The sequence below is a fragment of the Oryzias melastigma genome, linkage group LG11, assembly GCF_002922805.2.
Source record: "Oryzias melastigma strain HK-1 linkage group LG11, ASM292280v2, whole genome shotgun sequence".
Taxonomy (NCBI): Eukaryota; Metazoa; Chordata; class Actinopteri; order Beloniformes; family Adrianichthyidae; genus Oryzias; species Oryzias melastigma.
This window is the reverse complement of record NC_050522.1, coordinates 1968717-1980095: the sequence shown is the minus strand read 5'-3', so window position 1 is coordinate 1980095 and position 11379 is coordinate 1968717. Positions and strand designations below refer to the sequence as shown.

The window sequence follows — 11379 nt, the reverse complement described above, 5'->3', positions numbered from 1 at the left end:
TTTAGTTTACTGAGGAATTTTAGGCAATTTTGGAGTTTAGCTAGTATTTAAGCAATTTAAGCAATAAGCGACTGGGTGGCTCAGTGGGCTAGGTGAAGGGCTGACACTCAGGAGCCCTGGGTTCGATCCCAGGGTTGTCCACTGATCCCCACCCAGATTGGGTCCTTAGGCAAGACCCTTGACGCTGCTGCCTAACTGGGTCCCTGTGCCCCTCAAGCACAGGGTTGCGTCAGGAAGGGCATCCGGCGTAAAAACTCTGCCAAATCACTGATGCCAAACAGTGGGTGGAGTTACGCTGTGGGGACCCCAAAAGGGATAAGGCAAAAGTGAAGAGAGAGCTAGTATTTAAGCAAAGATCTAGCTTTTTGGCTAATTTGGAATCTGTTAAGGTTTTTTTGGGGAAAAATTTGGAGTTTAGCTCATATTTAAGCAACACACTAAATAATTTTGCAAAATTGGCATGTTTTAGGGATTTTTAAGCAATTTTAGTACAAATTTTCAGAAATGTAGGTCAACTTCAGCGCTCTTTCATAAAGAAATTTCCAGTCTTTTAGCAAATGTAACATTTTGCAAATAGTTTTTGCATTGTCTACCCTTAATTAAAGTAAATTGCGTCACCATTTTCAGCAAAAAGCTTCAGCGCTAAGCTTGAAACAGAGTGGGAAGAAGCAGACTTATTTAATCCCACCTCTACCTTCATTGCATTTCAAATTTTTTCATAGGTGTTAACCCTTTAACGCCTGAGGCGTCGCCGGTGATACTTAAACACAAAATCTTTAACAAACTGTAACTTTTCAGCCATTAACATGATAATTCCAGTAGATTGTGAAGGAGAAAAGTGGACCAGCGAGCTGCTTTTCTGCTTTCAGCAGCAATTTAGCAGTCTATCAACTCCAGCATTTTCAGCTTCAGGGTTTTTAGCTATCAATTTCAGCATCTTCAGCAGCCAATTCAGCTTACACCATTCACATTATCACAGCTAATGCTGTATATCTAGTTTATAGTTAGTTTAAAGCTAATGATGGTTAAGATGTGTGCTTCATAACCTCTTTGCGCTCGACCCAACTAATCAGAAAAAAATAATTGATTAGTCGACTATTAAAATAATCATTTGTGGCAGCACTAGTTTACACCTCATTCATCTCTGACTTTCTAGATTTGCTTTTGTTCATTTCAACTTCAGCTGGAAGTTCTGCCTGCATTCACACTACCGCTACCTCACATCACAATTCACTTGCAAGTGAGCGGAAACTCTTTTGTTCGCTGGTTTGAGCTGTGCTGGAGTTCAGATGAGAGTTCATAATCAGCTGAATAATGCAGATGATCCAAGAGAATGGAATCTGAGGAGGAACCAAAGTGATAAGTTCCCAACTTTCATGTTATCAGGAAGTTCTTGTGCATGGAGATATGCTGATCCTTTTTTCTTTAAACAAAACCATTGACTGTGTAATAGAACTGGACTGAGCGAGTTCTGACATCACTCATAGAAAATGACTTCTGGTTCCAACCCAATGAAGTCAAGTGAAGTTCAGCCACCATTTTTCCGTGATTTCTATGTCGCCATGTTGGAACCAGACATCCTCGGTGAGCCATGATCAATCCGTGTCGGTCTGAGGCCCAATCCGGATTCTTCCCCTCTACCTTACCCTCCATTTGAAGGGGGAGTTTAAGTGTGTCCAGAAATGTAAAAACCATAACTTTTTAACATAATTATGAACTAGATATACAGCATTACCTGTGATAATACTAGTGTGAATGCTGTAAGAGGGATTTGGCCGCTGAAGATGATAGTGCTGATAGCTGAAGATGCTGAGGCTGATAGTCAGCAAAAATATTAGCTAAATGCCAAATTAGCCTAAAAATTACAAATAAAAAAAAAAATAGCATGTAGCTGAAAAATTAGCTAAACTTCAAAATAGCTAAAAAAACTGAAAAAAGCCTAAATTAGCCAAAACAGCTAGCATGTAGCTAAAATATTAGTTAAACTCCAAAATATATATAAAAAAATCTTAGTAAACACCAAAACAATCCATAAAGCTAGCAGAGTGCAAATTTTTAAAACTTTAAAACTGTAACTTTTTAACTTAATTATAAATAATAAAAAGGCAGCAATATTTTTCCAGAATAAATCATCTTAAACCTTAAATACCTTTCAATATTTTACTCTCCATAAAAATATATTTAGTCAAAATTAAACAAGTTAGAAATAAACACAAGACAACATCAGGTCATTAATAACAATACAATAAAATGATCTGGAGGGCCGGATAGAAGTAGCCGGAGGGCCGGATCCGGCCCCCGGGCCTTGACTTTGACACATGTTCTATGTGAATCAATAAGAGCTTTGTTTTAGTCTGATGATTGTTCTTGACTGTTTAAGAAGGTTGTAAACACCTAAACTTCCAGCATCACCTTCACAGGTTTACCTTCAGCTTTCAGAAATCTACCTGGCTACCAATTCTTCACGTATATACACTGAATTACTTTACCTGTTCTTATTTAATAATCTGTTTTGTTCATTTTATTCTGTTCTGCCCTTTTCTTTGTCTTTTTGTTTCAGGAACCTGACCTAAATGCTGCACATGTCACATGTGTAATGTCATTCCATAAGTGAAAGCTCAATAAAAACTTGAGTTGGAAAAAGAAAATAAAAGAAATGGACCTCGCGTGCCAAGAACACGAAACACAACGTGCAGGTGAAGAACATTCCTGGGAGGTGATGCACACTCAGGTGTGCCATTCTCACCTGATCTCACAAGGACAACACAAACCCTGGCAACAGTTGCCGGGGAACGCGCCTATGTGCGTAACTGGACAACGCAAGCAGAGTGGATGTTCTGCCTTTGACCTTTAGGTGAGGTGCTGCTCCTCTGAGCCAACGGTTAGATTCTGGAGTCTATGCGCTGACCCATGTTCATCTGTTTTTAGCCGGGCCTGACAGTGACAACGTCAGAGCAGATTCCCCCTCGTGCACAAACACGCTCTACAGCAGAGGCTGCAGTGATGATCTCCTGAACGCGGCCTCAGCCAAACCTGCTAATCGTCCACGCCGTCTAAACCTGGAGCTTTCTTTACCTCATGAGGGAGCGTTCACACCAATAATCAGTTTAAAGCAGGAACACATGCATTCGCAGGCCGAGAATAGAACCGGGTTTATATGAACGCCTTTATGACTGAGCCCGCGCTGGCTCCAATAAGGTTGCATAAGCGTTCAAAGGGTCTGCTTGTGCATCGATTTAAAGTGTGGTTGGGCGTGTGTGGATGCACAAAAGCACATGAACCTGAGGTCAAGTATGGCTTTAATTGCTTCTCTGCGTGATAGCATCCTCGGATTTATTAGATAAGAAGGAAACAGCCTGATTATGACTGTAAAGGCAGGAAGGACTTTGACTATCACCTCCTGACTGAGGACAGAAGCAGCCAATTGGTCCAAAACATGAAGAAATACAAATGTGATTTCAAAATAAATCTAATAATATTTCATCTTTGATGAGAAAGTGTAGCTAATCTGGGATTCTTTTAGAGCTTTAACTGTCCTGTTGTGTGTTACTGCATGGTTGTGTTAAAGTTCCACCGATCAATGACTGGAAACTAACAACACAATCCCAGAAAGAGGCTTCAGAGGCAGGACAACCCACGCTGAATGCAGGCTTATTGAGGTGGACAGAATAATCAAACATCTGGAAGTTGTTCATTTCTATTCTTCACAGCATCCTCTGCTGTGAGCCTCCATCAAATCCGCATCCAGGCGCACAACAGCACCAGAACCAGAACCAGAACCATCCCGCGCATGAGCACAACTGTGCACCGCATTCCGCTGTACAATCATATGAAATAATCCAAAGCAAGTTAACCCCAAACAGCCTCCCCCTCCACCGCGCCGGCCTCCTTCATGCCCCGCAGAGAGACACTCACCGCGGGAACGTCAGGCGGCGGGGGCCGGCCTGTCTGCGTCTGCCCCGGGAAGCACGCGCCGCGGCGGGGGCAGGAGCACCGTGTCCGCGCCGTTCTGTCCAGGGACGATAATCCCTCCGTCCCGCGCTAATCTGATGCCCTGTCAATTCACAGATCGTCGCTCCCTCTTGCTGTGGCGCATCAGCTGCGCCAAGTAAACAGACGGAGCCGGAAGATGCGACTCTGGCAGATTTCACAATAAGAGCACGAACCAGGACAGAAAAACAGAGAAGATGAAACTATTTCTGCTTACAAAACAAACGTTCATTATATATATATATACATATATATATATATATTTTTTTTTTTCTTCTTGATAACAAAATGAAACCACACATAAGTACACGATTTATGACGAATCGCAGATAATTATTAATGCAATTCAGAGAAAGAAATAATAATATTAGCCTACGTCAAAATATCAAACACATTTACATTTTCTTAATTGGTAGAAAAATAAACACATTCGGCTACACAAATACTTCCTGTTAGCTTTACGCCCTTTCACATGCTAAATACAAAAGGCTAAACTTTATTATTAAGTTGTACTTTAGTACCCATTAAAAAGAAATATATATAATGAAGTAATGATACACTTTTAAAAAACATTATTTATATCTGGTTTGTTTACAAAAAATACAAAGATTTATGACAAATTCCCGATAATTACTAATGCAATCTAGAGGGATTAATAATAATAATAATAATAATAATAATAATAATAATAAGATTAGCCTATGTCAAAATATCAATTACATTTACATTAATTTTAAGTGGTATAACACTAAACACAGCCTTTTGTCCCTTTTACATGCTCGATACAAAAATCTAAACCTCATTATTAAGTTGTATTTTAATACTCAATTGAAAAAACAACAATATTTTCATATTTTATACAGCGAACTTTTACTTTGAAAGCTTCACCTGTCAGGTTTCCGGTCTGGTGTCCATGGATGACAGCTCTCCGATCACTGCGCATCTGTGACGTCAGAAGCCACGCTTAGAATGGCGTATTTGTCTTGATTGATGGTACAAACGTAGCGTTAGCGCTTCCTCTGGGGTCATGTGTTTGTTTGGTGCCGTCAGAATCTTCCTTTCTCCTCAGCGCACTTCCTCTGAGGGACCACGCGGGTCTGGGTAACGGGGCAGAAACAGGGATGTGTCATTTCGGCTCAGATTCCTCCAACATCGTGAGGGTCCAGGTGCCGCTGCTCAAGATTTGGCAGTTTAAACCACCTGGACCATTTACAGCAGTCCGCTTATGTAACATGCGCTTGATGACAGCAACTGGGGGCGGGGCTTGTCATGGAGAGGGCTGGGGTCAAAGGTCAGGGGATCTTTTTGAATGAGGTCAAAATGTGTAAGAAGTGTGACAGAAACTTCTCCTCCTTAATGTAGATTTAAATTTACAGCAACTGTATCTGTGTATAAAATCTCTCTGTGTGTGTTTCTACAACAGAATAAAGAAAATACAATTATGATAAACCTAATTCATTCTAGATGCTCCCTCTCTGGCGTTTAAGGTCAGGGATGCCCAGTTTAGCTTAATGTGTTAGGTCTAGTTTAGCAGTCAGCTGTTGTTTATATTTTGTGACTGATTTGATGTTTTTGTACAGTTATCGTGTGATTCCTGTTGAAATGATTTCTCTATAGAAGTCTATGAGATTTTGACTTCCTGTTTGCTACTTCCTGTTTGGAACCCGATCCAGTCTGTGGATGGAGCTCATTCCATTCAACACCAGAGATCAGGGAAGAAGAAATCTTAAAGGATGCTCCATAGCTGTAAACGAAACATGCATATTCAATCAGAAACAGGAACACAACTGCAAAGTAACGAGCGCCCTCTAGTGGATGAAATGGGAAGTAGCTGTGGATAAATCAGAATTAATAAAATTAAGAACACATTTTCTTGTCTTGGTAAATGATTTTCCATTTATAGAATATAAAACAGGAAAATTAAGGAAATAAAAACAGCTTTGAAAACAAACACACAAAAAATATAAATTTACTATTATTCAAAGATACAGATTCTGACAGAATGGCAAAGATTGACTACAGTGTAAAATAAGAGCAAATTATTAAACATATTTTGCAGTATTTGTCAACATCAATACATTTTTGATAAATTCTGAACAGCTAAACATGAATAACGACTGAAGCTGTTCTGAGGCATAAATGCGAGGAGTCCTTTAACCCTCGTGCTATCTTATAGGGTCCAGATGACCCCCAGCCGTACACTGACCTGATCCCTCCCGGGACAAATGTGGACAGGATTTCATGTCCGCCACGGACACCAGTGAAGATAAAGATGACCCCACTCCCAACGCCAACATACCAAGGACAGCACAATTAGAACTGGTGTTTCTCAGGGCCATGTTCTCTCACCACTCTTGTTCTCTTTGAATTACTGAATTCCTTATTCTAGAATAATATTCCTGCCTTTTTATTATTCAGAATTATTTTTAAAAATTAGCATTCTGCTAGCTTTATGGACTATTTTGGCATTTACTAAGATTGATTAAGTTGACATGCTAGCTTTATTGCAGGTCATGCTATATATCTAGTTCATAATTCTGTTAAAAGGTTACGGTTTTATAGTTTTAAATGTTCAATAAATGTTTATCCTCCTTAATAAGAAAATGCCACAAATACATATTAAAAACTCAAAAAACATGTTTTTATCAAAGAGGGTCTTTAAATAACTTTCATATTTTACTCTCCATAAAAACATATTGTGTCAAAATTCTACAAGTTAGAAATGAGCACAAGATAACATCAGGTCATTAATAACAATAAAATAGAATGACCTGGAGGGCCGGATCTCGACCCTCTCACGTGATCTAAATATAGAATATTTTTCATCATCCCACTATTCTTATCGTCCCATACAACATAAACAGTACTAGAGCATGAAGAATGACAAGAAGAGCCGACTGTTGTGTAAAGGTTTTATTTCCATGTCACTTTAGTACTACAGAAGAAAAGCATTGTGGGGCAACTGTTCACTTCTTTGCTGCCTCCTTCTGGAGCTTCTTCACCTCGTGCCTGATGATCTTGTTCCTCTGCAGAGAACATCAGACTTCGTTAAAATGCGGTTCTGGCTGATCAGAACTGTTACAGCTTTAAGGAGCTCTGACCGCACGTTAACACTTTTCTCAGTTACTTCAGGTAACAGCCTCTTTCAACAGTCTAAGGGTTCAGGTTTTGTGAGAATGAAACCTCTGATACGTACCATCCTCTTGGCCTTCATCACTTTGTAGCGGTCGAAGTCGGACATTTTGGCTCTCTGCAAAAAGATGATGAAGGTGAGATTGAGGAGTTTAGCAGGTCAGGGTATTTGTTTGAAATACCAGAGAACCACAGCCACGAATCTGATCTTTCCATGACTCACAGACTCAAACTATGATGACATGTACAGTGCAGGCTGTGGAGCCTTTCATGTTAGACATCCCCGTTTTCTGACGGAAACAGCTGAAGCAGGAATTCATTTACTCTTCAAGGTGTTACACAGTAAAACTACGAGCTCCAGTATATCACCAGCATGTTTCCATAGAAACACAGAAACAGAGACAGAACCACAGAAGCAGTTCTTACCTTCTGTCTCGCTTCGATCTTCTTGGCCCAGTTGCTCTGCGCCCATTTCTCGTTGACTTGAGCCTTCTCCCAGGCTTTCCTCACAAACTTCTGCCGGGCGCTGTGAACCAAGTCAGATCATTAGTATTAATGCTAACTCATGAGCATCATCGTCTCTTATCATGACAGTGATGCAGTTTATCCAACAACCTTCACTTATTGTGAAAGCCACAATGAAAAAGGTTGGCAAGTTTAAAGACCTCCTCCAATGAAAACTGTGCATTAACGTGTTCTTGTGGCACTTTATGACCACAGAGGACACAGAATGTAAATTAAGCTTAAAATTGCATTTATTCAAATCATCATGAATCAGGAACCATAAAAAAAGTTTGAAAAAGATCATATTTGTGATGCAGTAAATTAGCTGGGCGGGGCTACAGTCCCCCTGCTCTGCTCCATTCTGACCATCCAATTACAAACAGATCCATGAACACCTTTGTTAAAAATACGTTTCTTCCCCTTGTTACTGTGCGTTAAAAAAGTTGTATTCATAAATATGACTTGCACAAATGTATATTTTGTGGACAACTTTGCAGAAAAAATATGATTGGTTTTATGTTCAACAAGTCTCTTTGGAAAATGAATTTTCCTTGTTTTGTCACGAGGTCACAGGCTTATACACCGAGTCCCGACACATCAATTCAGCTGAGTGAGCATGCGCATTGTGACTCATTTATTATACTCAAAACAGAATGTAACTTTTTAGAATGTTATGGATCCCTGGTAGGAAAATTGTCTTGATACTGTAGCTCTGCTAGAGAAAAAAAAAGATGAACAGCCAAGTCCTGCAGCTTTTTTGGTTTTGCCAGGCGACAAAAGTGGAGTGTATAAACAGTGAAATGGACCCAGAAGTGGTAGCTAAAAAAAAAAAATGTTATTAAGAGAATGATGAAAGAAAATAAAACAGCCAAGCAGACGGCAGCGGGATCCCATCTACTGCTGTTCTGACTGCCGGTCCCGGTGTTGTGCCAAGGCGGGATGTTGGCGTGAAGGATCCCCGCATAGACAGTCAGCATATTCATAGGACAGGTCCAGATGTATCCTCTCCTTCACCCATCAGCGACAGGCTCACCCTGAGCTCAGACTGCAGCCGTTACAGCTCACGTGCAACGCAGCAGTGGTCTAGTTACGCCATGACTCCCATTGGCTACGGGATTGCTGCAGCCACAGGCTCTGCTGCCGACCTTGAGTAACCCGCCAGTTATATAGGAAGTACAGTAACCTACTGCAGGGTTCCTACACGCTTCTTTAAGTTTAATTTAAGACTTTTTAGGCTAAATTTCTTTGCCTGATTTCCAGCCCTTTGGACAAAAAAAAAAACAAATCCTTGTCAACAACGGAGTAAAACAATAAATTACTATTCAAATTCAGCCAAATTTTCCCGCTTGGGATGAATGAAGTACTTCTATTCTATAACAATTATTAGACTACAGAAAAACTTCATTACTCACATTTTGGAGCAGTGAAACAACCAGTGACTAATAAACCAAATCAGTTTAATCTGATGTTGTCTTTTGGTTAAATGAAACAAAACGAATATTAATTAAAAAATAAATTAAAAGAGTACTGATGCACGAGCACTTTTACAGTTTGAGATTGTGATCAAAGTCAGATTTCAAAAATATAAACATGGACAAATTCGTACAGACATCCGACAACTGCAGACAGTGGACATGCTTTACTTACACAATCGTAGTTTCACAAAAAAAATCTAGACCTGAAAAGTCACACGAAAAAAGGTTTAAGATGCACAATTTTTAAGACCAAGATATCAATATTTCCAACTTTTTAAGGCCTCATTTCCAAATTCAAGTCTTTTAAGACTTTTGAAGATCCTGCAGGAGCCCTGCACTGATGTGTGAATTCGAATGAAGCCAGGTTATGTCTTGAACCATGTTCACACTCAGCACGAGTTTGCTGCTTTAAAAATGAAAGACAAGAGGATCTTCTTCGTGCACGTTGTTTCTCCTTTGAGAATTTGTGTACGAGTGGGGAAAAAAATAAAGTAACGATTCAAATAGGTAATGAGTAAAGTATTTTAATTACAATTTTCATCCAGTAACTAAAGTAAAGTTACTGTTAACTCTTTTAGAAGTAATTTATCCAACACTGTGGAAGCCTCAGTTGGACGCTGCACTTCTCCACTACAATCTGGTGTATTGTAGTGCGGTGTGTTACCACTTTTACCAAACACGTTTTTGTCACATCTGGGAGTGCTGCTTTGCCAGCTGCGTGCGTTTGTTGTTACTCGTCACATACGTGACAGCCTCAGATCCACCACCGCTGCACGGTGATGAATTAACATGGTAACTTCTACAACGCTGCAGGACAAAAACAAATGAAAGCATGACGCACCTGTGGGGCACTTTGATGACGTAGTCTGTGAGCTGCATGCACTTGAAGGGCATGGATTGCCTCTTCACTCCAGAGCAGGGTCCATCCACAAGAGCCTGAAACGTGGAGGAGAGCAACGGTCATCCCGACTGAGATCAACATCCACCCATGACCCCCACCACCACTCACCCTGTTTTGGTCAATGACGTCTACGATGGCTACCAGCTTGCCAGCATGAGGTCCGAAGGAGACGTAGGCGACACGGCCGATCTCAACGAAGCGGGTGAACACCTGAGCAGGAAGCAGCAGGTTTACTCAAAAACAATTCAATTTCAAAATAAAATACAACATACACAAAGATGTCTTTCTAATGACAACACTCTGGATACATTCACGTTGGAGAAAAACAGCAACTATTTATACTTTAAAGATGCAATGTAGTGTTAATTTCTGTTTAGGTATTTTAATATCCATAAAATACGCAAGATTTGTAACTCACCCATTTGCCTTTTAAATCTCCTAATAAAATATTTCGAAAATAGTTTTACTGGAAGCGTACTAAGATCCGTCTCATTTCTTCCATGTTAACACTTTTAGTAAAGAATTAAACTTCATAGTTTGAGTCGTTTCTTGTAAGTTGGAAATCAACATTACAGGTGGTAGAAATCCGCCTGTGTCCGGATCTACATGCCAAACAAAAACCCTGACTTTGATATGAGACTACTGTTATTTGGCATTACGGAAATGTGAGCGTTTTTTTTTGGCTGACGTAGTTCGCATGTATTTACGTGCGACCGGCGCAAAAAGTGATGGAAATGTATGTTGGCCGCACGTTTCTATCTTTTTGAGCTGGTCAATACGTGCGAGTACCAACAGCCACTATTGGTTTTTCTAACCCGGTAGGTTCGTTCCTGCGGTGGCTCTCGGCCTCAGCTTCTCACTAACCACGTTGTCGTGCTGCTAACGAACGATTACCGCTTTAATTACGCATTTAGGTAAATGTTACTTTGTTAAAAAATAGAGCTGAGACTAAAAACACGATTAAAACATGTATATAGTTGCTAAACGTTTGTAATAACTTGTTAAATATCCTGAAAAATATGTTTAAAGGATTGCTACACTCATGGCGAACATACCATGGCGGCGGTCTGGGAGCAGAAAGGACGTAACAACTTCCGCCCCGCTCACATACTACATCCGCTCTCATGCACGCATGCGCACTCATCTCAAGTGGAAATAAAAAAAACAAGGTTTTACACTTTTAAAAATAACGTTTCCAAAAGTTTAGCGTCAAATTTGAGTTGGAATCACGATTGAATCCGCTTCTCGTTATCACGAGAAAACGATAAAAAAAAGAAGTCGGGTATAAAACACAGATAGTCAGTAAAAGAAAAAAAAGAAAGAAAAGAAAGTGCGGAGTCTGCTCAATCAGAAGAAACATTTAAAAAGTTTCAGTAG

General features: G+C 40.0%; 2 protein-coding genes across 2 annotated transcripts in view; both read right to left on the bottom strand.

Annotated features, from left to right (window-relative positions):
• LOC112136314 (SNF-related serine/threonine-protein kinase) overlaps positions 1 to 5246 on the bottom strand; it is a 24034-nt gene extending 18788 nt beyond the window's left edge. Inside the window, exons 1-2 of the mRNA XM_024257932.2 lie at positions 4879 to 5246; positions 3916 to 4137 (exon numbers count right to left, since the gene is read on the bottom strand). The gene's annotated coding sequence lies outside the window, so the exon portion shown is untranslated. The remainder of the gene's footprint in view (positions 1 to 3915; positions 4138 to 4878) is intronic.
• Positions 5247 to 6888: 1642 nt separating this feature from the next.
• On the bottom strand, positions 6889 to 11171 carry rpl14 (ribosomal protein L14). The gene is made up of 6 exons (XM_024257858.2): positions 11058 to 11171; positions 10111 to 10212; positions 9943 to 10037; positions 7549 to 7648; positions 7187 to 7240; positions 6889 to 7016 (listed from the first exon to the last, which is right to left on the bottom strand). Exons 1-6 carry the CDS (start codon positions 11058 to 11060, stop codon positions 6957 to 6959), a joined length of 414 nt encoding a protein of 137 aa, XP_024113626.1. The 5' UTR covers positions 11061 to 11171; the 3' UTR covers positions 6889 to 6956.
• Between the last annotated feature and the right edge of the window lie 208 nt (positions 11172 to 11379).